A 26,502-nucleotide genomic window follows, 5' to 3' on the forward strand; every position below is an offset into this window, starting at 1 on the left:
TTCAAGCCTGTGACTGCTAAATACGATTAACATTTGTATTGATTGATTAATTGTAAACTCCATGGACCTGGTGTTAATGCCAGAGTATAAACAAGAACATTGACTACCATTATTATTAGCTCCATTTACAATTGAAAAATGTACTAATATTTTATCTACTCCAAAAGTAATGTTAGGAGTATTTGTCCCTTCATTTATTCTATCACTGTATATGTTTTGTTCAAATCCTAACACAATATATAAATTTTCTTCTGAAAAGTCAATTTTATAACCTACTTCTAACTTAACTAAAAATCTACCTATAGATAAATTAATATCAAACACGATATGTTATGTTATTTTTTTTTTTCGTTTTTTGGTTTTTAGGAGCATTAGCAACTAAGGCCATATTGCTCCGGGAATATGCGGTGGTCATTTCCTGACCTTTCCGCGTCATCCGTATTTGGTGGTGACGGGCTCGAACCCCGGTTAATCAAGAAGTGTGTGCTATGCACTGCTGCTCCTTCCCACCTGGCTACAGAGGTGCCTCAAACACGATACAAGGTTTATCTGACTGGAAATAAACTTTTAAATAATCATTAAAAAAAACTACTTCATACATTCCATTAGGACACATTATTAGTTTTCGTTCATTATCAACAAAATAATTGAAGTAATTATTCTGATACTGAGTACTCACATTATACCAAGAATAGAATGTATCAATGCTATTTCATAAGATTCATCAAATGTGAAAGGTATATTTGAATATAATCTCAGCTTCTCTGGTGTTTGTTTCAGAATCTTAGAACTGATTAATATTTCACTCATTTATTTCTCTAAAAATACAGTAACAATTGTCTATAAATGCACTCCAATCATGGTAGATTAGACATACACAATATTTTTATCATAGTTTAAACTTTTTAATAGTTTAAAGTTACAACTAGAGAGCTATTCTAACAGTGAAATCTATAAAACAATCAAATTTCATTTCAATTCAGTCTACTAATTTTTAGATATGAGTGTACATATTGGTCCTTGAGATTGTCAGACATTCTCTCAGATATGCCAGGCAAGCTGTACTTGCTACCTGGGAGACTAATACGCTAATGGAACTGATATTCGGGTGACACTCAAGTCAAGTGGATGGTCTGTGACAGCCAAATACTCTGCTTGCACCTTCACGATGGTGGGACTGTTAATAATCCTGGGTAAAACCCCCCATGTGTAAGCACACTGAGGTTGATCACCCAGGAGTGAACCAAAGTAAGCAGGGATCGAGGTGTGGTGCCCACACAACATGGACGAATGCCACTCATCTGTGTTATCGGGCAATACTAGATAGTAGATGACTCTCATCAACCGGTGCAATACTACCACTTTGCTTATTGGAGGCTTGAAGTGGTGGAAACTATGTTTCGTCTACAGAGCTATGTTCCAGTCAACCCTTCCCCATATCTTCCGTCATGCAGTATGACTGATGACTTTTGAGGTTATGACGGACATCATGGCGAAATCCAATCTTTCTTATATTGAGGCTACAGCTTTAAAACGATGTTTGCAGGCCGGCCACTAGTTAGTACACCGGAGAGAACCTATTGGTAACTCTCTCTCTAGGAGGCTTCAGGATCAGCTAGTGTATAATCTTGGTGCCTCTACTCTGCCAGATAGTGTCTGGAGGGAGTCCGAATAGTGTGAAAATGGGAAGCATTGTCGAGGCCACGTTATGTCAAAGATCTGGGTATATTCTTACCATGTGTACGCCACATCCAAAAATTTCGTTACTTTGTACAGCATGTCCCCCCCAGTTTTTTCACTATTGAATACCCCATGAATTGTAAAACTAAAAGAGTTAGCTTATCTGTGAAAAAAAGATCTAAACCCCACAAACACTTCCTAGTTCATTTCACAAATATACATGGTCTCAGTTTTAATCTCAACAAAGTCCATTTCCACTTGCACTCTACCAAACCCCATGTACTTTTTTTTTGAAAATCTCAGTTATCAGTTGATTCAACTACTGCCCATCTCAGTTGCCCAAATTATTCGATGATTCCTTTCGCCTCAAAGGTGGAACTTTTGAATATTCCCGTTGCAATATTCCCTGTCAGAGACTTGGTAATTTGGAATCTCCTCTTTTTGATCTTCTCTGGCTTAAAATCTCCCTACCTCATTCTGCCAAATTCATCTGTTGTCTCTACCGTTCTCCCAACTCCACTAATCACTTGAAGCTCTTTGACTTCCTCTCTTTGCAACTTGACTTTCTCCAGTCCAACTGTCCTAAAGATAAGGTAATTTGCTGTGGTGATTTTAATGTTCACAATTCCAGCAGGCTACCGTTTTTTAGTCACACCGACCGAGCTGGTCGAGATGCTGGGGCTTTTGCAATTACTAATGACCTTGCACAGATTGTTCATTTACCTACAAGAATACCGGACAATCTTAATCATACAGCCAACACGCTTGATCTTTTTCTCACAAACAACCCTTCTAAGTACACGGTCGAAGTGAGAGGTCCTTTAGGCACTTCAAATCACAACTTGGTGATTGTCTCTTCTCTAATGGAGCCATTATCTCATGGCTATTCCTACATTTTGCATTACAAGAATGCAAAATGGGATGACCTGCAAGATTTCTTTTCCTTGGTCAGATTACTGTTTCAAAACTTCTGATGTCAATGTTTGCTCAGATCGTGTCAGTGAAATTATTCTTTCAGGAATGGAATCCTTTATCCCACACTCGACTTTAAAATCTCTTCCTTTATCTAAACCTTGGTTTTGCAATAAATGTGCTAAGGCTGTTCAAGAGAAGAATGTTGCATATCGTAATTGGCTTGTTTCTAATTCTTCAGTTTCATTTTATGCCTACAACAAAGCTCGCAACAATTGTAAAGCAATGATTAATCAGTCCAAACTAGAGTTTGAACAGGCTAAGAGTAGAAAACTTGCTTCTTGCCCTAATGGTAGCCGAGCATTCTGGTCCCTTGCCAAAGCTATTGGCCGCAACTTTTGCCCACCTCTGCTCCCACCTCTGTCCAAACCAGATGGTTCTGTTGTAACTTCAACCAAGGATAAAGCTGACCTGCTAGCATCCCATTTTTCTTCCAACTCATGTATTATTGATCTTGGTAAAACACCTCCCACCATTCCCAACATGCTCCATTCAATGCCTCCTGTGGTCTTCCGTCAAAAGGATGTCAGCAGGATATTGACGAATCTTGATGCTAAGAAAGCTCCAGGTCCTGATGCTATTTCTCCAGTTGTTCTCCAAACCTGTGCTCTTGAACTTACTCCTGTTCTTTGCCGCTTTTTTCACTTTCTTATTCCAATGGTGTGTTTTCTTCTGTTTGGAAATTTGCTAATATTCAACCAGTTCCTTAAATGGGTGACAAATCCTTCCCATCCAATTATCGTCCCATTGCATTACTTCTTTTTTTTTGGTAGTTGTTGGCGCATCAGCTTCTGTGGCCATAATGCACCTCCCAAGGTTTTTGCAGTACTTTGATCCAAGCCCGAGGCAGGATTCGAACCTGCGACCTTTGGGTTGCCAGCCAGGCACTTTATCCACCCGGCTAGCCCGGTCGGCACAATTACTTCTACTCTTTCTAAAGTAATGGAGAAATCAATTAACCACGAACTCTTAAACTACCTAAAAACCTTCCGTCTGATCGACGATTGCCAGTATGGATTCCATCAGTGTCGATTCACTGGTGATATTCTGGCTTATGTTACCCATCTATGGGAAAATTCAGTGGAAAAGTTCGGTGAAACACAAGTAGTTGCTCTTGACAGCTCAAAGGCTTTCGATCATGTTTGGCATAAAGGTCTTCTAAACAAGCTCCCGTTTTATGGTTTGCCAACTGTTTTTTGTAATTGGTTAACCAGTTTTCTCTCTGATCGCTCAGTGAGGGTGATGGTAGATTGCTCTCTGTCTGTGGCATACTCTCTCAAGTATGCCACAGAAAGGGATATAATATGAAAGAACAGTAATTGAAAAGGTGGATTCATATACTTATCTGGGATAAGTCTATTAGCTGTAATAATGACAAATGGCTGGAAGTCAATAGAAGAATAAATTTCGAATGGATAGCATTCAGGAAATATAGTCACATACTGAGGAACAATATCCCAATTTGTCTGAAACGTAAAATAATGAAAAATATATACTCCCCGCCATGACTTATGGGCACTCACCAAAAAAATGGAAGAGAAGCTGAAAACCACACTTCTGTGGTTTTCAGCTTCTCTTCCATTCCATGTATATTGGCCGAAGAATGGACGAATTACATTAGAAATCAGACTGAAAGATAAAAAGAGAAACACATGGATTAGGCACCAAACACAAATAAAGGACATTCATATCCAGGGGCAGCTCGTCCATAGGCACTGTGGCACTACAGCACCCCCAGCTATTTAAATCTAGATATACAGTGAATGGAGTTATATGAAATTTTGTGAAGAACAATGTAATGCAATGCAATGAATATTTTCATTAACAGGACCCACATATAGTATGTGCATCCTCTATTTCCAGTAATCATTTCAATAATAAATGAATAAAAACACAAAATTGTTTCCAACTTTGAAGTTTAATTAACTGTAGGCCTCACTGTGCGCAAGGCAGTGACACATTTTGCATTCCAGTGAATATATGGTAGTTGGTTGCCATTGGCAACCAGTATATTGGCAACTTGCCAATATACATTTTTTATGGGTGAAACAAATCAAAGTCACTGTAAAGCACGCAGTGCAGATTTCATCATTGACCATGATGGGTGTGCAGCCACAATGTCAGTTTGATTTTTTGTTATTCACCTGAATTCCCATCAAGTAACTAAATAATATCAGTGTTAAGTCAATACTCAACATTGAACAGCACAATTATGTGATTACAGCTTAATTGTGAATTGAGCTTGAACTTGGTAAATTGAAGTTATATTATGAGGTGATGTGTAAGTAAAACATTATTTCTAAGACACACGATTTTGTGAAATTTGATTCGATCATGGCCTCCATGCTTCTCCATGAAGTAAATTGTGTGACAGTGAATAAACTTCAACAACTTAGTTTTTCACAATTATCTCTCCAAGAAAAAAATGCATTTAAAAAAGAAGGCCACTCCACACCAAAGATTCAAATTTCTCTAGGTATTTGTTTAGCTATCGAGTTGATTTTTATGGCAAACAGGGTAGCACTCCTGTGGCACTCCTTCTTCTTGTATAAAGACCTGTGATAGTGTGGTTAATATCCTAACTTGGAAAGTTCGTTGTTGCAAAATATTTTGGATATATATTAGGAGATGTACTCTCATTCCAAAATTATAAATGTCTCTAAGTATTCCATATTTCCATGCATACACCTTCTCTATATCAAAACATAACTACTAGATGTTGTCTTCTTATTAAAGCATTTCTTATGTTGTTTTCTGCTTTAATCATTAAGTCTAAAGTGGACCTGTTCTTTCTGAAACACTGAGCTGTATTTAGTAAGTTAATGAGTTTTTAAAAACCACACTGGTCATGTATTTACCATATTTTCAAGTATTTTTCCAAGGCAGCTAGTTAAGGCTATTGGGTGTGATTTGGATTCGTGGGATCTTTATTTGGTTTTGGGAAGGCTAAGACTATTGCATGACGCCATTGATTCAGAAAGGAATTTTCTAGGTATATCCAACAAGAGTAATGATATCAATGATTTCTCATATAATTGTTGTACCATCGTATATTATTTCATCCGGGCCTGCTGCACTTTGCCTATTCTCTGAAATGGCTTTATGAAGTTCTCCGAGAATGAAAGGTTGGTTATAGGATTCGTTACTTTAACTGGAGAAATTAAATTTATATGTTTCTGTATTGCCTTTATGTTTTTGGAAAGCTGGTTCATAGGAGCTACTGCTTGATATTTTTTTCAAACGTTCTTCCAAGAACGTCTTCAGGCTTTGCTATATCTTTTCCATTCCATTTTATAAAAAGGAGGAGAAATTCTTTGGTATTTGTTGTTTGTTTTATTTATTTTGTTCCAAACTTTCCTGCTGTCTGTTTTTGTAGATGCAAAATGAATCCAAGATTCTTTTTTACTGATCTTAGTAATGCATCTGACATTTGCCCTTGCCTTTTTGAATTGTATCAGATCAGATATGGTAGGGTATCTTCGGAAATTATTCCATGCCTTGATTTTCTCTCGTTTTGTCAGTACATTCATCATTCCACGACGGCTTTGGATGTATGGGGAAACTTTGAAGAAGTTTTTGGTATTGTTAGTTTTGCAATATGGAGGAGTTTATCAGTTACATATTTCACTGCAGTCAATTGAAACCTGTTGGATTTGCTGCTCTTCTAATATGGCCAGCTGCTTATATCTTGCCAAGTTTACCTTATCTAATCTCCACTTTGGAATTCTTTCCGGCTGACAAGGGTTCACTTAAAGTAATCTTTACTAGAAAATGATCACTACCTAGTGGATCATTGTGAACTGCCCACTCCAGTAGAGGGTATAATGATGGAGTGCATATAGAAAGATCTATTGCTGTGCTAGTTCCTGTGGATAGACATATATATGTGGGTGTCCTGTCATTTAAGAGTGTTATGTTGAGCTTATCTAGTAATTTTTCTAGAATTTGATTTCTTTTATCTATGTTTACATTTCCCCATAGAGGATGATGGCCATTCATATCTCCCATGATACATAAATGAGGGGGTAGTTGAACTATTAGGTCTTCTAGTTCTGCATAACTTACATCTTGGTTTAGTGGTAGGTACATGGAGGTGACTGTTACATGAAAGTTTACCGCAATGCGACTGCTATGACCTCTAGATTAGTCTGCAAGGGAGCCTGTTGGGTAGGTATATTGGAATTTACTAAGATTGCTACTCCATCATGTGTTGCACTGTTGGTAATCCAGTCCTTTCTGTATATACTGGAATATTTTAGTGTTATTTTATTCTGAGGTTCAAGATATGTTTCTTACAAACATAGACTAATCGGATTGTACTGTGATAGGAGATCATGGATATCTTCAAAATTGCTGCAGAATCCTCTACAGTTCCAATGTAAAAATGTATTCATTATTTGGTTCTGTTAGTATTTTCACCTTGTTTTCTTGAGATTGTTGTCTTAGGGTTCTCTGTTTTTTGTCTTCCTTTTTCAGGGAAGTATGGCTTTCCAGTATCCATCTCTTCTTCTTCTGCAAAAATGTCTAATATTGTTTCTTCCATCTGAATCTTTTCTTCTACTTCCATGTTGTCCATTTTATTCCCATTTACTTCAGTGGTTCTATCTTGTTTTGTGGATTTGGTGGTTTCTCTAGTTGGTGGTATCGTAATGGGTGTGTTTATTGCCTGTTCTGCTTTTTGGTTTTGGGTCAATGAGCAGTGAACCCGCCCAATCTGAAAGGGATTTTTTGGGTGGTATCGTTAATTCTGTCTATGTTTCTATTGTTTTATAAGTTTGTGTTACTTGTGCATAAGATGGTATATTTGTTCTTTGTGGTTGTATTTTTCTTTTAGTTTCTTGATATGTTACATTGTTTTCCACTTTATATTTCTGTATTTTCTTTTCTCTCTTCCACTCTTCCCATGCTTTCGAGTAGGCATTATGTTCTCCTCTGCAGTTGGGACATCTTGAATTTTGTTCTGTACAGTCTTGTTGGGTATGTTCTCATGACACGCATTTTGCACAGATAGCAAAACTTCTGCATACTGCCTGAGAGTGTCCATACTTCTGATCTTAAAACATCGGACAGGGTTTGGAATGTATGGTCTCAGTGGGCAGTTTAGGTATTCAGCTTTTACAGTTTTTGGTGGTTTTGGAGTGTTGAAGGTCAGAATTATATTCCTAGTTAGGATAATTTCTCCATCTCTTTTAATTGTTATTCTTTCGATTTGAATAACCCCTGATCTTTCAGCTCTTCTTGGAAGAGCTGAAAGATCAAGGGGTTATTTCATCTTTGGAAACCATTCATGAGGAGGTCACATTCAGTAATTATTTTGGGGTATTCAGGGTGGAATGAGGAGTGACTGTTATTGGAATATCTCCCAACGTTTTTGCTTTCATTAGATACCTAGCTTGTTTTTGGTTTGTCATCTCTACTAGTAGATCTCCTGATTTTAGTCTTCTGACTGTTTTAGGGAAACTAGCTATGCTTTCGAGAGTGTTTTTGATTCAAAATGGTGACAAACTTCCTATGGATTGTTCGTTCTTGGAATGAATAATTAAAAACAGCAGTGTGACTAGAAGGAGTATCTCTGTCTTTTGTCACTTAGCTGTACCCGAACCCATTTCGTTTAATTTTCTGCTAGTTTGAGTAGCAGAAACATAGTCTGTGATTGCCATGTTTGCACCTTTTCACCCTTGGCTGGAGAACATTTCTGCCAAGGTTTCCGGCCCCACCATGGGGAGCAGTGCTGCTAGGAGGCCAAGCGGTTGAAGTGTTAGTTGGTCAGTGCAACTAAAAATATATGAAAAAGGAAAAGAATTTCCTTTCTGCTTTCTGACTTGTAGTTTTCAAGTATGGAAATGTTTTTAAATGAAACTGTTCAGAGAAAGACAGGAACTTAAAAATAACGTTATTCACTTATCAAGAGCACTCCATAAGTCGCAGGAATGTCACTTGACCTCGAAAAACGCTTGGCACCCTTTTCTCTGTTATAGTCTGCCTCAAAGAGCTGCATTTTATGCAAACATGTCTATTTGGGGCAGTGTAATATTGGTACATATTTAGAGGTAAGTCATACAGAACATCAATATTGGCTCAGAAACCAGAGTTCAATAAAGTAGTGTTTTCGTTATTTATTTCTTGTAAAAATTTTGGAATGTTTCTGTTGTTATTTAGGTTTTTAGGAGCATTAGCAACTAAGGCCATATTGCTCTGGGGATATGCGGTAGTCATTCCCTGACCTTTCCGCATTCTCCATATTTGGTGGTCACGGGCTTGAACCCCGGTCTAATCAAGAAGCGTGTACTACGCACTGCTGCTCCTGTCCACCTGGCTACGGAGGCACCCAATGTTTCTGTGGTGACACATTGCTCCTAATTATTTGGATAATGTTATGAACTGTCAACGTTGCAAGTGTTTCAAGTTTTATTATCATGTTTTTCTTCTTGTGGGGCATCTGTGGTAAGATTTTTTGGCTTTTTTCAGGGTTGGGTTGCTGAAATATCACCGTTGGCATCTATCACCATTTTCTCTGGGTCAGTCTCAACTGACATCTGTGGCATTGGCTAAGATAGCAAATGATAATTGAATTACAATAGCCATTACGATTTTGGTCATCGCAGCATTATTCCAGCGAGACTTTGGACTGGGTTAGCACTTCGGAGGTTGCTTGAATTGGTAGTGTAGGGGAACATTCAATTAATGCCTCGGTTCATGCACCCTCTAGATACATTGGAGTCTCTAAGTTTACCCCCTCCAACTCCATTTGCCATTAGAATGTATGGGACAAACTCTGACCTTGCTGACTGGGTGCTTAGGGGTAGTGATCTACTTTCCCTTTGGCATGCTAAACACTGACAACTTTGTTAAAATGTATGGGACTGTGGACAATTATTCTGCAATTGGAAGGTGACAATCTGCACATATCATAGTGTTCCCCCTGGAATTCCAAACTTTGGTGTCTTCCAAAAATCTTGAATATATATACCTTACCTGACAGAGTTATTAACATGATCATAACATAGTTAGGGAAGGATGCTACGTGGTTGTTTTCCATTAAGATTATTACTATATTTAATACCACTCTTATACCACGGGAAATTAATAATGTAGTTTATTTTATGCTATTTGCCCAAACTACTATACATTAACATTAGCAAAGGCACATGATGCAAGAAAAGAAACTTATATAGCACCAGCTAAAAAAAAAAAAAAAAAAAACTCTTCTCATTTCAATCATCCACTCGCACCAAATGTTTGTCTATTTCTGCCTTGAATCTATTTAAGCTATCAACTTCTACAACGACAAATGGAATTTTGTTCCAGCAATCAACCACCCGCTGGCTAAAGGCAAACTTACACACATCTATCCTACAACTGTCCTTCCTCAGCCAGTTCATTGCACAAAATACCAGAATGTGCTGGAATCCAACAGAAGGTGACCAGTTGATGGTGTTTTTCAATTTGTAACAATAAGCTTCTGATTTCATCTAGAAGAGGGTGAACTTTGGACTTTATCTGAAGAATAAGATAGTGCCATGATTGAAATGAAGGAATCAGTGTAAATAACAGATTTTAAAGAACAGTCAGAACACAGATTTTCTAAGGCTAGTTTGATTGCATATAATTCAGCTGAGAAGATACTGAATTCAGATGGAAGAGTTGCTGAAATAATGATACTTGGAAACAATGCCGCTGCTCCAACATTTGCATTAGATTTAGAACCATCTGTATAAATTGGGGAAAAATCAATATATCTTTGAATGTGACCTGCATGAAGTTGTCTATCATTTGATGCTTTTAAAATATTGTTTCCCCATTGACAGAGGTAAGTGTCAAAGGTTGGTACAGGAGGATGAGCCCATGGTCATTGAATGTAAGTTGCTATCTGTTGTACAGAATGGATGGAGACATTCCAAGCCTGCGACAGTTCAAGGCGAGGACCAGCTGGTTTTACTATGCTAGATTTATTTCTGTAGAGGTTTTCTAAAGGTGGGTTAGCATTAGTAAAGGCACATGATGCAAGAAAGCAAGCTTATATAGCATCAGGAAAAAAAAAAAAAAAAAAACCCTCATTTCACCCATCCACTCTCTCCAAATGTTTGTCAAGTTCTGCCTTGAATCTATTTAAGCTATCAACTTCTACAATGACAGATGGAAGTTTGTTCCAGCAATCAACCACCCGCTAGCTAAATGAAAACTTCCGTATGTCTATCCTATAACCGTCTTTCCTTAAAATTGAATTTATACCCTCTCAGGCGAGCATTCTGAGCAATAACCATTCAAGGCTTTATACACCTCAATCAGATCACCTCGCACCTCAGGTTGAAAAGGTATGACTGAATGGGATGTGAGGCACAACTTGGTATCTTGACAGCAAACTTTAATAACAGTGTTTTCCTACATAACGTTAGTGGGGGCTCGAGCATTAATATAGAGACTGTGTGGGCGACGTTTTGAAAGCACCAAGTGCAATCCTCAAAGCACTATGTTGAATGGGATCAAGCCAGCATAATGCACTCATTGTGGCAGAATCATAGATGGGAGCTCCATAATCAAGGCTGGATCTGATTAATGCCCTGTATAGCCTAAGCAGAGAGATATGATCTGCACCCCATGTTTGGGCAGATAAAGCTCTGAGTATGTTTAACATTTTTAGCAAGACGTATGTACATTTTTAATATGGTCTATAAAATTTAACTTGTTGTCAAGAATTAATCCTAGAAATCTGATGTTATCAGTGACTGGGATGGAGACATTAGAAATTTGAAGATCAGGATCTGGATGAAATTTGCATTGCCTACAAAAATGGACAGCAACTATTTTCTGCAGAGAAAGTCGATAGCCATTGAGGCTGGCCCACTGTTGTATTTTATTAAGTGATATCTGAAGCTGCTGTTCAATAGATCTCATATTTTGGGAATGGCAGGAGATGGAAAGGTCATCTGCATAAAGGTAAGTCTCAACTGTATTTGGAAGCTGTCTGGTGAAACTCCTTCTTCCTGCATGAATGCTGCGGAGAGGGCATGTTGGTATCTTACTTGAAACAATCTAGTGTGTAGAAAGTTCTGAACAAATATGGGAAGGTTGCCCCAAAGACCAAGAGAATAAAGATCACTAAGTATGCCATGCCATGCCACCATGTGGTGTCAAAAGCCTTCTCTATATCTATTGAAACCATTACTAGATGGTTCGTGTTTAACGAAGGCATAGCGAATGGCAAATTCAGCCTTGACCATAAGATCTAAGCATGACCTATTTTTACGAAAGCCATATTGACTATGGCTCATTAGATGTTCTGACTCGATCCAGAAAAGTCTTCTATGGACAATTTTTTCTAGGATTTTGATGTTTGTTTGTTATTTGGAGCATTAGCAACTAAGGCCATATTGCTCTTAGATATGAGGTGGTCATTCCTTGACCTTTCCGCATCCTCCGTATTTGGTGGTGATGGGCTCAAACCCTGGTCTAATCAAGAAGCATGTGCTACGCACTGCTGCTCCTTCCCACCTGGCTACAGAGGAGCCTCTAGGATTTTGCTCAGGCAGCTTGAGAGAGATATCGGTCTAGAGCTATGGAGGTTATTTGGATCTTTCCTGGCTTTAGGAATGCCAAAACAGTAGAATGATGCCAAGAAGATGGAAAAACATATGATTGTAAAAAAACCAGGAGCAGGTGCAAAGTTTGTCACCAAGATGTTGTAGCATGACATAATAAATCCCATCTGGCCCGGCAGTACCATCGTGGGCTGTTCTAATGGCATGCAAAAGTTACGAGTATTGCAGAGGTTTGTTATACGGAAGAAGGCGGGCAGTTTGAAAGTTAATGGCCTGCTTTTCTGTAGTGTTTTTAATTCATTGGAATGACGTAGAATAGGTTGATGCTGCTGAGATTTTTGCAAAAGTATTGCCCAAAGCATTAACAATATCTAAGGAACTGGATAGGTCTTGCCCTTTCCAGGAAAGAGTTAGAGAAGGTATGGTAGGAAACTCACCATTGAATAAATTCAATGGTCATCTGGATACTTGCCTGTGTGAGGAGGGAAGCATATGATTTGTGTTTTCCTATCTACTTGTGCTTTTTTTTTTTTTTTTTTTTGCCAAACTGATTCATCAGTTTGGCAAAATAATAAAAAGTTTATTATTATAATACAATTATTATAAGTTTTCAGACAATACGATGGTCGGGCAGGGTTGTTAATGACAGTAAAGTTAGTATGCTGCTGCTGCGACAGGATCTAGAAAAGTTGAGTAGAAGGCTGAGAGGTTTCCCATATTCAGTACTTTACATTGACAAATGTAAAGTACTGAATATGGGAAGCAGTAACCCCAGAGTAACATATCAACAGTGTGGTACTACACTGACAGTGGTAGAGAACGAAAAGGACCTGGGGTGAATTGTGCAGTCAGATATGAAGTTTTCCTAGCAGTGCAGGCGGTCTGCAAGAGTAGTAGGTCATGGTGTCTTGTCAATGATAAACAGGAATTTTTCTAGCAGGGATAAGGAGGTGATTATCCCCTTGTGTAAGGCAATGGGGTCAGGCCACACCTTGGGTACTGTATACAGACAGGTCTGGAGGCCTGATTTTAAGAAGGATATAGAGCTGCTGGAACGAGTACAGAGAAGGGCAACAAGATTAGTGAATGGAACAATGGGTTGCTCTTACGAAGAAAGGCTTAAGTTTTGCAAATTACAGCGTACGGAGACTAGGCACCTGCAAGGTGATCTGATTGAGGCCTGTATAAGGCCTCAATCAGTATCAATCAGCCTCAATCTGTATAAGGCCTTGAATGGTTTGAGAATGCTCAATGCTGATGGGATTCTTCCTCTTGCTCAGAATAATTGCCTGAAAGGGTATAAATTCAAATTGAGGAAAGACAGTTGTAGGATAGATATGCATAAGTTTGGTTTTAGCCAGTGGGTGGTTGATTGCTGGAACAAACTTCCATCTGTTGTAGAAATTGATAGCTTAAATAGATTCAAGGCAGAACTAGACAAACATTTGGAGTGAGTGGATGGGTGAAATGAGAAGGGTTTTTTTTTTTTTTTTTTTTTTGGCTGATGCTGTATAAGCTTGCTTTCTTGCATTATATGCCTTTACTAAAGCTAATGCTAATGTACCCACAGCACTTGCTCATGGGAGAATGACATTATGCATACTACATTTGAGCTAGCATCATACCCATGATGCTAGCTCAAAAGTAGTCTATATTAAGATCCAAAAAATGAAAGGAAAATATTCACTGTGCCCTTCACTCTGCTCATATAGTTTTTCTTGTAAAAGTCTTGTATGGTTCAAGCCCTTTTGAAGAAATGGTTTAATGCTTTCCTCTTTTGGTGACAGGAACTCTTGTGAGAATGATGTTATTGTAAAGATTTTTTGAAATGTTTTCACTAGAATATTTACAATTGCAGTTGGACTTCCATTGTGCTCTACAATCACTGAAGGGCACAGTGAATATTTTCCTTTCATTTTTTGGATCTTAATCTAGACTACATTTGAGCTAGCATCATGGGTATGATGTAGCTCAAATGTAGTATGCATGATGCAAAGCAGATCCAAAGTTTTCTTTGGCCCTGATGGTGGATATGATTGGTTCTGGCATGTACATGTTTAAAGGATATTAAATTTTTTTTGGTGGGATAGTGTCAGAATATCCCCCCACTGTGTTTTTGAACCTTCCTTGCTATTGTGCCCACTGAGTTCCACCAAGGTTTTGGAAATGTTTGAAATGTGTGGATGTTTTGGTAATTACAAGTACTGCTGCATGATCAATAACTTCTATAATGTATGCCACTACAGCACTGATGGGCTCCTAGCTGCTGGCTCTTGTGTTGTCCAAAGTGTTTCATTTATTTGCAGGCTCGAATCAGCCATATCAAGGTTTTGGAAATGGTGAAAGTTGTGTAGATGTTTTGTGAATTACAATTATTGCTTCATGGACAATAACTTCTGTAATGTATGGCACTACATTACTGATAAGCTTCTAGCTGGCTCTTGTGATGTCCAAAGTGTGCCAGTTTTTGAAGGTGTTTCAATCAGCCTTATCAAACTTCCACTGATATTCTTGATGGTTGACCTTCTCTGTCAAGACAGATATCACATGGAAGTGATCACTCCCATAGGAATTGTCTTTTACTTCCAATGTAAACAAAGGGAGAAGAGAGAACAGATAGAAAGATCAATGGCAGAAAACGTATGGATAGGCATGTGAAAAACAGTGTTATTTCCAACGTTTATGTTTGCACATATGCTCTATTATGCAGTCCCTCGCATTAGCGTGGGCACCACAGAGAGTATTAAATCCATTCAGATTGCCTAATAAAAGAAAAGAAGAAAGCAGTTGCTGCTGAATGAGATAATCAATGTCTGTCTGGAAGATATCAATCCCACATGGCAAATCTACAGAAAGATCGACAGGAGGAACTCTACAAATTGGCATATGACAATAGCCTCTATAGGTATTGTCATATGCCATATAGGTATTGTGATACAGGTACTGGTGTATGACAATTACCTCTGGTCATAAGAGGGATTACTTGGTACGGTTTGAAAATACCCCAATGAGCAGGTCCATCCCTCGTTTTCTCTCTTTGCATTTCAGACTCACATTTTCATACATTAAGATTCTCATTTTCCCCTAAATATGTCCCCTTTAAATCAAAGCACACCAACTTGTCTGTAAAGGAGGGGCTTAATGTCATCACATTCCCTGGGAATCCTCAGCAATTCTACTATATGAATTTGGCCACAATCAAACAGCTTACAAGGTGTGGAGGGCTTGACCTTCTGTCTTGGATATTTTTTTTCTGGGGGGGGATAGGACACCGTCCTATATCCACTTTTTCTCCCATAAGAGGTCAAAGACTGAGTTATTGATCATCACTTTCACCTCAACATCTGTTCCCCCCCCCCCCCCCCCCGCATTACTTCGCATTTTGTTTTCCTTTACTAATCAGTTTTGTTAGAGGGGGTTAGTAGGAGATCCATCTGAATATTAGTTCATTCAGTCACTTTATGAGCACACTGCACAAAAATTATAATTTGTTTATAGCAGCTGTCTTAAGTTTATTATACTGAAAACATACAACATTTATTAGCCAGCATAGACTGGACATTGAATATGTGCTTTCATTGATGAGAGTGTAAATTTAATGTAAATTAGAATAACATCCAGGAAAAGTTGTAAAGCTATTCAGTGATGTCTCCTAACCACAAACTTTTATTCATATATCACACAGAGGGTTTAAGTATCTCGTGGCATCAATCTAATCAGGTGACAGCATCATTAATAAGCACACCACCTGGTCAACAGTCAACTTTTAATAAAATGAATTTTTTATACTCTGAAGTACAGAGGACTTTGCAACTAAACTGGACATGCAGATGCATAAAATGCTTATAAACCACAAGCATTTGTGTTTTTTTAATGGAGAAATGTATTTAATAAATGAAGAAAGAAATGATAGGCTTACCGAGAGCAATGTTTCATCAAATTCCTGTAAAACACAATATATTTTAAATTTGTTCTTCATAAAATAAATTGAATTCATTTAATAAAAACTTCATCCAAAATATTTATTTATTTATAATTATATGTATATGACATTACTAAATATAAAACTGTATAAGTCATAATTCCTTTTTCAATGATGTGGCTACTAGCCTTATGACTCAAATTATGCTATAAAATGGCATATGAATTTATATAAAATACTGGAAATGTTCCATTTCATTTTAAATAAATTCACATGCCACTGAATAATTACATATATATTATAGTTATTCATATTTATTACATAAATTTATTTTGAAAGCCAATTATATAGCTATATAAAAATATCAATGTTTGAAAGTCATTCTAATGAAAGCAGAGTAACAGAAGCCATAGGGATATAATCTTATGCTCATATAAGAAAGCAAGCTTATACAGCATTATCCAAAAAAAAAAAAAAAAAAAAAAACCTCACCTACTCATTCCCTTGAATAGAAAATTGTACACCTTCTTTCTATAAAAATTGATAATGTATCATACTGATGTACTCAAAATCCTTTACACATTCCTAAAAATTAAACTATGTATTTTAGAACCAAAACCATGTAAAATACTCATATTTTTTGGACACTAAGAGTGGTAAGGAGACAAAACAGCAATTCCACTGTTCTATATGTAGTGATTGCTGAATTATGACCACCTACCTAATACAATACTGGAATACTGTTTGCAAAGTTAACAGCTGTCATTTGCCTGGGTGACTCCACTAGATGTCTGAAAATGCCTGTAGAGATGTGCAGCCATGCTACCTACAAGGCTTTCCATAAATGATGGTTACATGTCCATACACATCACTTCCCATTTCAAAACATCCCAAATGGATTGAGATCAGGCAAATATGGAGGCCAATCAAGATGGGTGATATTTTCACAGTGATTCTCAAACCACTCATGCATGGTGTGGTCCCAATGACAAGCCACATTATCATCTTGAAAGACCCTGTTTTTGTCCAGGAAAAAAATGTAACATGGAAGGGTGTACACAGTCTCCTAAGAGATGCTGGTAGACCCCAATCCCATAACTACTATTGTAATTATCATTGTAATTCCTATTGTATTTATAAGCTACACCTACATCTATTATAATTGTAATTATAAGCTACACCTACATTTACTACATCTGCTGGACTTTCGGACTTATTGACATCAATGATACCTCGCTCAGAATAATCTTCTTTTGAGCAAAAACAGCTAAAATTCAAGGACCTCTTTTCATTCTTCAGCTTGGCCAAACATCTTGGGCATCTTTTAAGACTTCAGTCTGCTTCACTACAAACTGTCCTACTGAAATGACAACTTCAAAACCTGTCAAAAAAGACACTCCTACAAGCTTCAGGATGCATCCAGCACAGCTCTCTGAAGAGAAATCTTCACCACTTGATGAACCTGAACAAGACATGGAAGATCCTGGGTTACAGGATGAACTATCCCAAGAAAAGTACAAAAATGTGCAGATCATATCTTTGCTCTTTATACCATATTGCTCTGGTAATTTTGCCATATTGCTCTGGCAAAATTGCATTTGAAATTAACCAAATTCAGACAGATATGAAGAAACTGATGAATAATCTAATGATGGAGAATGCTGCCAGGACTAAGACTACACAAAAGAGAAACACTGGAACACAAGCTGAATTTCCCAGACCTGGGATAGTATCTTTTGCCCAAGCAGTGTCATTATTATTATTGTTGCTCCTATAATATTTCTCCCTGATTTGGGATTCCACTCCATGATGGGTACTACTACCAAGTACACAGGGTCGTTGTAATGTCTGGTGTTACTGTTGGTCAAGGAACTCTCTGACTATCCTACAGGTGGTCCAGGACTGCGACTTTCTGGAATTCCTTGTTGGTGTTCTCTGGGAGACCTATTACTGCTAGGCTGCTATGCAGGGTCTTTGGCACCACCGGTGGTTGACACAATGATCAGGATGGTCATTACTTCTTGCATATGCCACATCTCCTTGACCTAATGTCTCAGGTTTGTGTACTTCCTAATTTTTTCCTCATGGGTAAAAATCATAAAAAATTTCTGAATTACCCAGAGAGAGAGAGAGAGAGAGAGAGAGAGAGAGAGAGAGAGAGAGAGAGAAAGATTGAGAGAGAACAAGAGTCAGAAGTAGAAAGGAATCACCAAGAAAGATAAGAATCATGATATCCAGCTCAGGACCCTGTGTGTGCCAAGCTCATGCTCATTTGACTGCATACACAATACAGTTAACAAGAGGAAACCAAGACCACATAACAATGGACCAACAAAGAATAACCACATCATCATTATTAAATCATCCAAGAAAAGTAAAGCATAAACCAGCGAAGAAGTGAAACAAGAAGTCATAGAGTAATTAAAAGGACGCTTTGATTTCAAGGAGGTCAGGATAAAATCCATCAAGAAGATAAGAGAAAAGGGTATCATCATAGATACCCTTTGACATACACAAGGAGTTGAAGTCAGAGGAAATTATAATAAAGGATATCTATACTAAAAACCTGAAAGACAATGGATTTTCCCAGGATGAAATTTAGAAATTGATAAAGGCTTTGAAATGTCTAATAAGTCAAAGAGTACAAAAAACTGAACACTAGAAGTAAATGGCACAATGAGGAAAGCCTTCATCAACCAGAGGAACAAAATATATTTGGACTACATGAACCATAACATTAGAGATTTTATACTTACTTCAAGGTGCTACGAGTGTCTGGGCACCTCTGTAGCCAAGTGGGCAGGAGCAGCAGTGCGTAGCACATGGTTTTTGATTAGACCAGGGTTCGAGGCCGTGAGCCACCAAATATGGAGGATGCAGAAAGGTCAGGGAATGACCACCGCAAGCCCCTCTGGACAAAGCCCCTATCCCCAGAGCAATATGGCCTTAGTTGCTAATGCTCCTAAAAACAGTGCCTCCGTAACCAGGTGGGCAGGAGAAACACGCCTCTTGATTAGACCGGGGTTCGAGCCCGTGGCCAGCAAATACGGAGGATGCGGAAAGGTCAGGGAATGACCACCACATATCCCTGGAGCAATATGGCCTTAGTTGCTAATGCTCCTAAAAACCAAATAACAACAACAGCTCCTAAAATCCAAATAACAACAACAACGAGTGTCTGTGCTATGGCCACTGCCCCAGTACAGTCCAAATATACACTGATTGCCTAAATAAAGTGAAACCTGTCTCATGCCCCAATCGTAAGATCAACTGTAAGAGCCAAAAGAATTAAAATACCACAGATAAACTGTCAACGGTGCTTATCAGTAATGAATCAGGTCTCCAAAATCATTGAAGACAATAAAATCCAGGTCCCATGTTGCAGGAACCACACTCATAGAAAGGTATTACTAAGGGGTTCCCAGGCAGATGTAAAGTGATCCAGTCTACTATAATCATGGAAGACCAGGGTTGTAATGCTGTCACTAGATGTTGGGCTGCCATTGCAATCACAGATCCTGTTACTCAGATTACTGGGCTATGTAACACCACACTGACTGTGCCTGCATAAAGGAACTCTTCGGCAAGTGCATATTCTGTCCACATCTATGTAATGCAGGAGATATGATCAAGCAACACAGCCTTTCCTAGCATAACTGAATGAAATCATTTAGAGGCTTAATGGCAAAAGTATCCTGGTGGCAGTAGATGAAAACTCTGTGATTTGGAACAGACCAAGAATAACTCCAAAGGTGAACTTCTGGAGGAATTAAGTGTAGTTAACAGTCTGAAGATAATCAACACCCCCGGATGCCCACCAACCTGTGTCACCTCACAAGGTCAGTCATATACCGATCTGATAATAGCCAATGCTACTCTCCAAAACAGGATTAATGAATGGCAGATACATACACTGTGTTGCCATTTTATTAGATACATCTCTGCTGTGCACATAAATGGTTCATCCGACAACGTTGCAAGTCATATGACCACAGTTGTGGATATAAATGCAGCAGAACAACCTTTCTAGTATCAGTTAAGCATACAAACTGTAGCAAGGATGGGGAATTTGTTGTTGTTATTATTTTATTTTATTTTTTTTTTTTAGGAGCATTAGCAACTAAGGCCATATTGCTCCCGGAATATGTGGTGGTCATTCCCTGACCTTTCCACATTTGGTGGTGACGGGTTCGAGCCCTGGTCTAATCAAGAAGTGTGTGCTATGCACTTACTGCTCCTTCCCACCTGGCTAAAGAGGCGAGGATGGGGAAAATGAGTGATCTAACAGACTTCGAACATGGCATGGTAGTAGGTTCAAGATGTGTGCTGGACAAAGCCCCCCTGAAATGGCAGTTCTCCTGAACTTTTCACGCACCACAGTTTCATCAAGAATGGTGCAACAAACAGAAAACATCCTCTCAACGGCACTCCTGTAGAAGAAAATCGCTTGCTGATGAGAGAGGTTAGAGGAGGATGGCTAGAATTGTTCAAGCAAACAGATGGGCCACAATGTCACACATCACGTCAGAATACAACCTTGGTGCGCAGAACAAAATATTGCAACGGCCCATGAGTCGCACTTTGTTGCGAATGGACTACAATAGCTGATGGCCACATTGCATACCTTTTTTATCAATGAAGAACAAGAGAGCATGCCTACTGTGGGCACAGCAACACCAGCACTGGACTATCGAGGATTGGAAAACAGTTGCTTGGTCTGACGAGTCGAAGTTCCTGGTGCATCATGTTGATGGAAGGCTCAGAATTTGGCGAAAACAACATGAATCCATGGACCCGTCATGTCTGACAACTACTGTGCAAGGTGGTGGGGGCAGTGTTATGGTGTTGGGAATGTTTTCTTGGCACATGTTGGGTCCATTGATACCCATAGATTCACGTCTGAATGCTGTTGTTGTTGTTGTTATTTGGTTTTTAGGAGCATTAGCAACTAAGGCCATATTGCTCCGGGGATATGTGGTGGTCATGTCTGAATGCCACATTGTAACTAAATATCATTGCTGACCAAGTGCATCCGTTCATGTTGACAGTTTATCCTCAGTCAGATGGTTACTTCCAGCAGGACAGGATAATGCGCTGGTGCACAAAGCAGGATCACTATGGAATGGTTACAGGAACATGACAATGGCTTTTCTTTGCTGCAGTGGCCCACTCAGTCTGCAGATCTCAATCTTATTGAACATCTTGGGATGAGCTGGAAAGGGCTGTTTTGCTACAGGCCTACACCTGTGTTGAATCTCAAGGAACTGCATGCACACTCATGTCTGCATGGTACTCTATTCCTGCACGTTTTCAGCATCTTGTTCAATCCATGCCTAGACGAATTCAGGCTGTTTTGAAGGTTAAAGGAAGCTCAACACGTTGCTAGGTAGGTGTACCTAATAAAGTGGCAGCACAGTGTAATTTGTGATGTGGCAGCGACCAAATCCCGTTACTTATAGTATAGTCCCTGAACATCCTGAAAGAGGGCCTTCCTTTTTAGATTTCACCAGATACAACAACAAAAAGGCCAAATGGGATATATTTGCACAGCACATTAGAACCGAGCAATAAATCAGACTACTACCACTTCCAGCGAAAACTCAGGCACTGGAAATAGAAAAACTTTTACTTGAGACTTGTGATGTTGCCATCCCTAAACAGGTAGATAGAAACACTTACTGCACAGAAAAGATTGATGAGAATCTCTACAAGAAATTTTTCAAATGGCCAAAAAAAAAAAAAAACAACAGACTGACTCAAAGTCAATAGACTGAATGAGATCTACAAAGAAAACGGAACAACATAATAGAGAACCATCTACTATGAAAAGTGCTTTGTCTGGGAAAGACTTATAGAGAGGAAGTGTAACTTATGCCCATGGGGACTGACCTATGGGATCATCACTGAGAAGCTGCACCCAGGGGAGGTCTATTCATCCATCTAAGATGGAAATAATGCTCAGACCCTCTCATGGAAACAATCAACTTCCGAGATTCTGGACTCCATCATTCACCAGGATGACAGTAGAAAAGAATCAAACATCCAAAATGAAAAGCGTATTGACAACCTTGCCTATCAAGGAAACCCATATGAAAGAAACTTTCACAGAGAGGAAATTAAAAGTGCAATAGCTACAACTAAATCTGGTAAATGCAGAACATCAAAAAGCTTTGGCAGTTCTCTCCACCTATACTGCAAAACCTTTTCAACTGTTGCATACATGGTGGAGTCTTCTCCGATCATCTAGAAGTCTGCTCATCATAAAATACTGCTTGAGAAACACAAACCACAAGATCAACCAGAGTCATAGCACCCTGTTCTCCATTTCTGGCAAAATAATAGAAAATTTATTAGCTCAGAGGTTCTCTGAAACCTACCAGGCAAAAAATTTGCTGTACTCCAGTAATTTGGCTTCAAATAAGGTGTTGCTGTGTGGAGGATAAAATTCATGCTCTCCTTACTGCAAGAAACACAGATATGAAATATGTATGCCCATGGCTTCTCTGTTGGAAAAGTGTCATGGAGAGGTTCAGGGATGCCGAGGTGTCCAAATATATATATACCTATTCATGTCCAATTACCTCAACAGAATCCTCATTGTGAGAACCACCCAGCTAAACAGATGCATTGCCAGTGGATACTGCCAGGGCTATGTTCTAGGGCATCTCTACTAGAATGCCATTTTTGATAAATGGCTGAAAAGAATTCACATATGTATGGAAATTCCAGATTTCAACTTGAGACTGCTACCAACATCTTGGATGACCTTGTAGAGGGGTGTGAAGTAAACAAACTAACAGTTTCACCACCAAGACCCAACAAATGCTTATCAAGGCTACAATGAACACCTGGCAACCAACAGTAAAGTACAGACATGTAACTAAGAGCAGTACTAGATTACAACAACTTTTTCATAACACATTGTGGCTACCTCAAGGTTTGTTTGTAGGCTTTACGCCACAGGGGCAGCAAAGTCATAATGTGCCTGCTACCTCAAGGGAAAAAATCAAGAACATAACTGGGAAGATGGCTAGAGTCGCATGCAGAGACTGGGGTCTTAAAGCTCACAATCTCAGAATCTACTATGAGTATCTATTCCTGCTTATTTTGATCATTTCCAGTGCACAGGGATAAGGCATCGACAGCAAGTCCGTCCAGAAGAGACTAACTCAAGAATAGAGGATAATCCTAACAGTATCCAGAACCTGCAAAACTGTCTTCATTCCAGCACTGTAGGCTATTTGTGGAAAATTGCCAATCCATTTTGAGATCATGTATTCATATCTAAAATATCACCTGAGAATTGGAAGTCTGGCAGAAATAAATGTAGTCTCTCTCTCTCTCTGGACTTGACTGTCTCTTGAACGACTGAGATGAGGAGGATCTGTGCCAAACTTGCCCAGATATGTTAGCAGAACTGGAACGATAGCCTATTTAGCAGAACTACATTAAATTTTAGCTCTACAGTTAAGCAGCTTAATAAGCAGTTCCTCTTCTGGTTCAACCCAGGAGTACATGTGATATATATCTCCACTGGACATATTAGCTTCAATGCCAAGCTGCATAACTTCCACCTCTCTCAAACCTCCTATTACACTTGCAGCTCCCAAGAAATGATGGAGCACATACTACTAGAGTGTCCAAACTATGCTGATTGGCAGCCACTTCAGTTAAAAATAGGGTTTATTCACTTCAAGAGGGACCTTCTTTGCCAGACTCCAAGGGAAACTACAATGCTTTTTCACACTATGCAAACAAAGCCTTTAAACGAAGAAGTCATCTGATGCTGAACAACACCATATAACTCGGAATGAATTCTAATGAATTCTGTATCTTAATAGATGATATACTTGCCTTCTCCACATGGACTTGACCAAGCATTATCCGAAGAGACCCACCTGGACTGCATTGCATCTGGCAAGCTTTGCTGCCCATATTAATTGTGCTGTATGTGCCTACTAACCGACAAACTCTACTACCAATATCGATCCACAAAGATACTGACCTGAGACTTTACTACCTATAATGACACCCAGACTGACTGCTCAAAGGACTGGACTACTGAGCCACTACAATGTCTCACCTGGACTTGTCAAAGGCTGAACCTTACCTCTGGAGGTGGGAACTCTGTAAGACCTGCTTGCTCCTGTTGACTCATCAAAGCAGTTGGGCGGGATCTTTGCTGAGAGTGAGATGATAGACAATCCTCTTGGAGACCTGTTAACCTGTCCAGACTTTCTTTGCTTTTAATTTTCATCACTGATCTTGTACCCTCAACTTTTCTTGGGATGTCTCCTTCTTTATTCCTCTCTTGTTCAATGTTTCTTTTGGACTTCTTCAAAATTTTCTGGAAAGTCTGGTGGGAGACCCAACCTGAATAGTAGTTCCTGGCAAGCCTCCACGTGACTGGGGTTGGGAGGCAGGGGGCAGCTGACCAAGTGTCTGCTGCTCCCTGGCTGCAAAATCACCAGATACAACACTCAACACAACAAACAATACTTACGGAGCTACACTACACTACACTCATACATCCAGCTTTGGCATTTGCCAAGTTTTGTTTGTTTGTTTGATTTATTGGTGCAAGGGCTACTAAGGCCATAATGCATCTATTACAATCTTATTTGGTACATGATTGTTATATTTAAAAAAGGATTCAGATCAGATGATATCTGTTTATCATTCTGTGGAAGGTAAAAACATTCTTGTCGGCTCCGAGAATCTGCTGTAAGATAAGTTTATTAGAGGAATACAGATGTAAAGAGAAAGCTGTTCGTCGTTCTCTCAAGTATAATGGGCATTCAATGATAAAGTGGTTTACTATGAGTTGAGTTCGACAGTTGCTGCATAATGGAGGGTCATCCTGAGTGAGTAACTATGAGTTAGTTGTGTATGTCCTATTCGCAATCTGGCAAGTTGTGTATGTCCTATTCGCAATCTTCTTCTTTTCTATTGCCTCAGGCTTGATAGCCACTGCTTGTGATCATTTTTAATCTGAAAGAGCTTGCTGCTTTTTTGTCCCTGCCAAACCGATAGCCATTTTTTTCTAACAGTGCTATGTATGATGTGTTTGAAATCTGTGTAAGGTACTTGCATGTCTGATGTTATGTGACTGGTGTTCTTGGCAGCAAAATCTGCTTGTTTATTTCCAATGATTCCAGAATGCCCAGGTATTCAACAGAAAATTAATTTTTGCCTGTTTGCAAGAAGCTGCACTAACTTGATTTGAATTTGTTGTAGTAATGGATGACTGAAAGGAAATTTACACTGAAGAGCAGCTACAGCGCTTAAGGAATCGGTATAGATAATGGTTTGAGGATATAAAGACTGTTTTACATTCTCTAGAGCCATCAGAATAGCATACAGTTCTGTAAATGCTGCACTCCAAAGGGAGCTGCTGGGATATAGTAACGTTTGGTAGAACTGCAGCTGCGCCAACTTTACTATCTGTCTTGGAACCATCACTGTAAATTTGGGTAAAACCAGAGAACTGAAAAGAGTGAGTTGCATGGATCTGCTGAATACTGAAATTTAGAAGGGCATTCTTTCCCCATTGTTGGAAATGTTGGTCAACATTGGCCAAGGGTATTTGACATGGTTGTGTAGCCGTGTTAATATCTAGAATTATGTTTTTTCATATTTAGTTCCCAGCACACAGTTATGCTTTGTAATCTAATGCCACGTGGTTTATTCTGCAAAGGTTTATTTTGGTACAAATTATGCCATTTTGTGGTGAACAGATAAGCCTTATAGGATGATGTGGGAAACTTCTGATTTTAGCTGCATAGCTTAATAGCAGAGCATGCCGACGAAGAAATAGAGGTGGTGTGTGCTTCCGTATAAAGACTCTGAACTAGCAATGTATGAAAAGCTCCCAGTGCAAATCAGAGAGCATTGTGATGTACTGGGCCGAGATACTTTAATGCACTTTCTCTAGCTGAGGCATATGCAGGAGACCCATAGTCTAGTCTGCATCTTATGAGCGACCAGTATAAGTGCAGCAGCATGTACCAATCTGCACCCCATGACATAGCAGAAATTGCCCTGAGGAGATTCAGCTTCTTTAGACAAGTTGTACGAATATGCTTAATATGCTCTAAGAAACTAAGTTTTTTATCCAGAATTAGTCCAAGAAAGCTAATACTCTGTTGAAAATAATTGGATGAGAGTCAAGATGTAAATCGGGATCTGGATGTAAATTCCGTTTACAGAAAAAATGAATTGCTGTTGGTTTTTGTTTTGAAAGTCAATGTCCATTATTTTTTGCCCACTAAACAAGCTTGTTAATTGTGCCTTGAAGCTGCCTTTCAATGAAACACATGTTTTGTGAGTAGCATGAGATTGCCAGATCATCAGCATACAGATATGTTTCAACTGTGTCAGGAACTGAAT

General features: G+C 38.9%; 1 protein-coding gene across 6 annotated transcripts in view; it reads right to left on the minus strand.

The window, feature by feature from the left end:
- Positions 1-26,502, minus strand: part of LOC150091205 (voltage-dependent calcium channel subunit alpha-2/delta-3-like) — a 1,918,419-nt gene that overhangs the window by 747,994 nt on the left and 1,143,923 nt on the right. For all 6 annotated transcript variants that reach the window (XM_090374703.1, XM_090374689.1, XM_090374699.1 and 3 more), the window contains one exon: positions 16,111-16,134. In XM_090374703.1, coding sequence (XP_090230829.1) covers positions 16,111-16,134 — 24 coding nt within the window. The remainder of the gene's footprint in view (positions 1-16,110; positions 16,135-26,502) is intronic.

Source organism: Mastigoproctus giganteus, chromosome 1, assembly GCF_048544385.1.
Source record: "Mastigoproctus giganteus isolate SK-2022 chromosome 1, ASM4854438v1, whole genome shotgun sequence".
Classification (NCBI taxonomy): Eukaryota; Metazoa; Arthropoda; class Arachnida; order Uropygi; family Thelyphonidae; genus Mastigoproctus; species Mastigoproctus giganteus.